The 6,175-nt window shown below is 39.7% G+C and overlaps 2 protein-coding genes across 2 annotated transcripts; one reads left to right on the top strand and one right to left on the bottom strand.

The window, feature by feature from the left end:
- Positions 1 to 1,866: 1,866 nt before the first annotated feature.
- Positions 1,867 to 3,160, bottom strand: atp5mea (ATP synthase membrane subunit ea). The gene is made up of 4 exons (XM_080842306.1): positions 3,074 to 3,160; positions 2,332 to 2,386; positions 2,097 to 2,195; positions 1,867 to 1,978 (listed from the first exon to the last, which is right to left on the bottom strand). The coding sequence occupies exons 1-4, from the start codon at positions 3,107 to 3,109 to the stop codon at positions 1,953 to 1,955; spliced, it is 216 nt and encodes a 71-aa protein (XP_080698432.1). The 5' UTR covers positions 3,110 to 3,160; the 3' UTR covers positions 1,867 to 1,952.
- A 1,229-nt stretch (positions 3,161 to 4,389) lies between these two features.
- Positions 4,390 to 5,652, top strand: hspb9l (heat shock protein, alpha-crystallin-related, b9-like). The gene has a single exon (XM_080842093.1). It carries the CDS (start codon positions 4,441 to 4,443, stop codon positions 5,050 to 5,052), a length of 612 nt encoding a protein of 203 aa, XP_080698219.1. The 5' UTR covers positions 4,390 to 4,440; the 3' UTR covers positions 5,053 to 5,652.
- Positions 5,653 to 6,175: the final 523 nt, after the last annotated feature.

Below are 6,175 nucleotides of genomic sequence, written 5' to 3' on the forward strand. Positions count from 1 at the left end.
TGACCAATCTCCACTTTTATGAACCATATTAAGTTGCAAGAAACTCTGCTTTTAAGTTTATCGTCATAGCTACACATATTATATATTTTGTACTACTGTGTAATTGTTAGGTTACTGTAAACAATGGCACCAATAAAGCAAGTGAATTTTTATGAATTTACACATGTTCACTATTTTATACAAGCAAGACGAAACTTGACGTTGTACTGGAAACACCATACACTGATACTGTTGAAGGTGAAAAATAGTGTGGGCTTCACAACCATGTACACAGAATGTGGCTAGCTGGCAGCTTTTTAGCTTTAGCAATTAGCTTGTGCAGTGGGTGCATTTCACAACACATGAATCACTCATGCATAAAGCCTCTTATCCAGCACAACTCTCAGCACTTTCCATCCATCTATTCATAGCTCAGGGTCATTGTGAGAATTAAATTTACTTCACTTATATTATAATGAAAGGCACAAAAATGAATTGAAATGTTTGTATCAAAATTACATTTTATGAGTATCATTAGATGTTTAAAAAATGATAGATGGTCCACTCGGTCACAAAATAATTTCTATTCCCAAATCCCAATAGATCAAAGCATTTGTGCCACTCATACCTTCTATCATTATTTGTTGGGTTTACACCAAAACAAGGTTGAAGGAGACCCCGTTTCAGTTTGGAGGTAGTTGAGCTTACTTAGCACTTTCTTGTATTGGCTTGTGACCTGAATCCTGGGATTTATGCTAAACCAGGGATAGATTACTCAACAGTAGCCCTGACTAGCCTTCCCTAAAACCTGTGCTGTGGTAACACTGAAGGACAGGAATAACAAAACAAAAACTGGGAATGCTGAAGATGAAGGTACCCCATGCAAGACTTGATTCTCTTCAGGAAAAGATCAAACTTTGTTTTCTTTGTCTTAGAATCTGTAGCTCCAGATACGCACATATAGACGCACTTACTCCTACAGGGGTTTACTGGTTGAACAGGGGTTATTGACTTTCAGTAAATAACCAGACTCACTGCCACAGCTAAGTTTCAGGATTGACTTTCAGACTTATTTTCTTCAGATACTCACAGAAAGACACACCTATTCCTACAGGGGTTAACTGGTTGAACAGTGGTTATTGTATTGTTATTGTTATTATAATAACCAGTCACCAGACTTATATTCTTCAATGTAACCATATGCCATGACAGTGATGCAAACATTTGATTTACAACAATAAATCAGATGTCTGTCAGGTGTGCCAATTCTCTTGAGTGCATTGTATTATTATTTGTTTACATATTTATGATACATTTATACAAAAAGTGAACAAATACATAAGGACAACAAGATTGACTGCTGTTCCATCATGACTGTATAATAAAAGGTGCATAAGTACTTCCAGGACTCTAACAGTAAGAGTTTGATCAGTGGCAAGGCAACCAGGTTTGAAATAAAAGTCATGGTCTGAGAGCGTGTTTGTTTGCAGTCCACACACTGCAAAATCAGCCATTTATTAGTTAGTTAAAATAATAATTTGTTCTTGTAAAGTTAAACATCCTATGAAAACATTTCTGTATGTTTATTTGAAGTGTAAAGTAGGCCAACTAGCCACTGCCTTTGCATCTTTCCCCCTATCAGATTTACCTGGCTTTGCTGATTTCTATTTGGGGGTTCAAATCACTAAAAGTTTGAACAAAGAGAGACCATTAGCAGCTGTCTGTGTTTAAATATTTAAAAATTACCATGGCAGCAGCAGCATCACCAAACCAGAGAGAGAAAAATGTCATGTGTTACTCAAACATAAAACTATATCTAGGACATATTGTATTGTACCACATACAATATACAATTATATACAAGTTCAGAATGCAACAAAACAAACATTGTTTAAAATATATTCTCAACACCAAGATGCATCATTCCTTGGTATGTTTATTGACATAGAAAACATGTTTAGTGCAACATTGACTCATTTCAGAATGGTGTCCTCGTTGGCTGTTGAGAAGGAGAACACAAAAACAAACACACCAGTCATTATCCGTCTCAAAACAATAATCAAACATAACCATCAAACAAAAAAAGATACATATTTAAGAACTGAAGGGTTGTATACCTTCAGCAAGCTGTTTGTAAATGCGCTCCTGCTCCTCTCTGTACTTCTTCTCTTCCTCCTCAACCCTCCTCTCCTCTGCACCGATGGGTTTGAGGTAGTCTATGGCCAGAGGCACACAACGTTACTTAGACAGGCTGAGAAGGGATCTCAGTTGAAATACTATATACGGGGTTAATTCTGTAGCTAGCGCTGTAAATATTCATTGTCAATTCATTGTAATACGTTGTCTGCGTACCATATCGCTGTTTTCCGTATACGATGCCAACTAGCAAGGCAGACCACCTTGCAGTCTGAAAGAAAAAAAAACATCAGTGATGTTGGGGGTTGAGATTTGTACAATTTAAATATAAAGGAGATTCCTCCCGGAGATAGGCTATGTCAGTAGTTTTGGCAATTAGCCATTCTTAAAGGTTTTATCCAACAGTCCCAACAGCCCCACTAATATTGTATTTCTTTCACTTCATGTCTCTTATAAGAAAACAACGCGGGAATGTAGACTCTATCAATAACAACAGTTCAGCAGGCCATGGTTCCAGTTATAATCTGTCAATGTGTTTAAACTTAAATCTGACCTTCGATTTCAGCTTCCTAGCTAACTAGCATTATCCATCAGCTTTAAAGGTACTTCACTGCACCAAGCTAACGTAGCTCGCTAGTTTAGAGACGGTCAATCGACTTGTTTCAACAGAACTGGCAGGCTGAACAGTGTAGACTGTATTAACTGCTATGAAACATTGCAAACAACCTCCTCTTGAAACAGCTGTCGTGTCAAAACTACAGGAAGAAAGCCCGACAGCGAGATAACCTTGGTATGGATATTGTGACAACTACGCTAACGCTAGCTAGCGGCTAAGTTTGTGTTGTCACTTGAACAAAATCAACTGAGCTCAGTTAGTTCGTTCGCCAACAGCCATTTTCCTGCATGCTTACCACAGTACAGGACAGGACTGACAGATTGTTCAGGGAATTTACTTTACCTTGATCAGAGCAGATACCTGGACTGGAGGAACCATTTTCACCTCACCAAACAAGAACGTGCAACGACAGTGACACTCGCGCGTTGATTTGGCTTACCTGACGTCAGCGCCGACCACGTCAAGTACGTACCTAAAAAAGTTGACGTAACGTGGCTTGTGTTTTCTACGTATCCGTTCCACCCTATGGTTAGGCATGTCTGTCACCCATGGCTGGATAATTCATACGTTAATATTAGGCATGAGTGATGATGATGCAAAAGGCTATGTGTATTTTTAGAATGTAAGGCTATCATCAGTTGATCATAAACTGTATGTTTATCATTTGGAACTGAAATCTATCAAGGTATTATTTTTATGATTCATGATACAGTTTTTAGCTCTAATAACATTGTACAGACATTTATCAGTGTATGAGAAAAATGCTAATGTAATGGTTATGGGTAAGGTATTTCGCAGACGTTAGTGTTTTTCTGTGTGGTGGGTTTCTTTAGCAGGTAAGTCTACTGCATCAAGTTACAACAATAATAGTTGTATAACTTTAATGGCCAAGCTTTTATGATCACATCTGTCACAGACACTCAAGTTATCAACTAAAAACTATTTAAAGGAGTGACCAATACTCTTCCATATTTTGGAAGGCTGTTTTAGGAAGTCATGACTTTCACAGTAACATTTTTAGTAGCATGCATTAGTGTCACTGTCAGTGGAGAGTAATTATCACTGACAATCACCGGAAAATATCACACCGTCTTGACTGACTATTGATTCAATTCCATATGACTTTTCAGCAACTATATCAATATGAAACTTTTCAGTGTTTTACATGTAATTATAGTCCAGATTAGACTTAATAAAAGAACCCAAGCTAATAATTAACGATAACAATAAATACATTACTTAAACAAATGCTTTTAATACTAAAATATTTCAAAAGTATAAAGTATGTTTAGCCTTTGTTTTGCGTTTGTGTTCGTTGAGGTGTTGGGTTGGGGTTGGGGTTTGGTTTTGGTCTGATGTTTTCCTCTACAGTAACCCAGTACAATAAACACTACTAGAGAACTCTACTGCCAGACTGCTACGCATGCTCACTGTAAATAGAACAATGATGTACCCCAGAGGCATTTAACAGCCACACGGCAAAAATACAGCCGTCTTGTTTTGGAGTATGACTGTACCTGCATAGCCATGACATACTAGCAGAGCCCGTCACAGCGTGGGGAACTGTGCTGAGACATCATTGGAATGCTGCTGGAACTTTCCATGGCGCAGTATAAAAAGAGCCGCGTGCTAGTCGCAGGGACAGAAGCGACCAAGACACCAAACCCTGACAAAACAACCGCACTCTTAACTGAACCAGACGACTCACGATGCTCTGCCCCAGCGCATTCCAGCCCACCCTCGGCCCCTTCATGGACTTCCACTGGCCCGTCCGCAGCCTGTGGCCCGAGACCAGGCCCCTGTTCTTCCAGATCGAGCAGGAGATGATGAGACACATGCAGGAGATGAAGAACAACATGGAGTTCATGGATCGCCTCCATCAGAAGATCTTCAGCGAGATCGACCAAGGCCTCACGCCCACCTCCTTCAAGCCCATCACGTTCCAGATGGGGAAGGGGGAGGGGGGGAAGTTCGCCGTGACGCTCGAGACCAAAGACTACGGCCCCGAGGATCTCACCGTCAAGCAGGTGGGCAGGAAGCTGCGGGTCAGCGGGAAGACGGAGAAGAAGCAGGATGACGGCAACGGCTCCTACTCGTACAGGTGCCAGGAGTTCAGACAAGAGTTTGATCTGCCAGAGGGAGTGAACCCGGAGGCTGTGTCCTGCTCTCTTGCCGAGGGCAAACTACAGATAACGGCGCCCAGCCAGGCCCTGCCAGAGAGCAAAGAGAGGGTGGTGCCCATCGAACTACTCACCCCTGCTTTGAAGAACAAAGACACTGAGGCTGTGGCTGAAGCAGGGGCAGCTAATGCCAAGAACTAATGGATGCCAGTCACACAAGAGTGGTTATGCTGGTGTCATGCCAACCAAGAAATAGTCTGCTTAGATTGTAATCATTTGTGAATATTTTTTGCAGCTAACCACAGTATTGCCAGAAAGGAAATGAACTTCATATGTGAATTTGTAATTCAGTTTTAATGGAGAAAAACTTAATACAACTGCTGGTGTTTTTGCACTATGTTTTAAAATTAAAACATGAAATTATTTCTAATTTTGTGGGTTTCATTCCGGAACATATGTCATTCACCTGTAAAAGGTATAAACACCACAGCTAATATGGCCACAGTTATTTGTTTATAGTCCCCATACATTGATATTTGTAAATCATTGAACCATTTTGATTATGTTATTTACATGCTTTTGGGTGTTTCTGTGCTAGCACTTGTGCTGTTATTGAGCAGTGAGTTCTCTGTCCTCTTTCTTTCTTTTCCTTTTTTCAATTGTCTATTTTAAGGCCGTGTCTGAAATGTAATCTCCATGTGTCTATTCTTATGCCTCATGTGCTCACTCTTTTTATGTCTGTCTGTCTCAAGAGCCCCCCTTGCCTTCCGTCTATAAATGCATTTCTTTCTTATGCTTCTTTCCTTGTTGTAATAGCACTTTGTTTCATTCTCATTCACAGCTGAATCTACCCCCACTGTCCCTGTATTTCCTTATTTTCTTAGTGTAAGCACAAACCTTTCCATTACAAAACCTGTATTCCTTTCCTAAAAACATATCTGAGTTAATTTCTCAATTTCAGATATAGGCCTAATTTGGTTTTGACAGCTTTTACATTTTGGTTGTCACTCAGTCTTGGCTATCCAGGCACAAATCATTTGCAATTATCCCACTTTCACTCTTAACTTTATTTTAATTTTATTTCATTAAATAAATGTATGACTATTGACAGCAGGCCTACAATTTGGTTCTTGTGCTGGCAGAAATTAAAGTAGTGTACTTATTCTATGGATCCTGTAGATGGCAGTGTTGGAAGTGTGGAACCACTTTTCTTTATTCAGGTCCATGTCATCCATGTTAACAATAGTTGCTTATTGAACTCGCAAAGTTACCTTGCTGTTTAGTTTGCCTTTTGGAGTAAAACTAGAATTAAAGTAGAGTTGTT

This window comes from Sprattus sprattus, assembly GCF_963457725.1.
Source record: "Sprattus sprattus genome assembly, chromosome: 7".
Classification (NCBI taxonomy): Eukaryota; Metazoa; Chordata; class Actinopteri; order Clupeiformes; family Clupeidae; genus Sprattus; species Sprattus sprattus.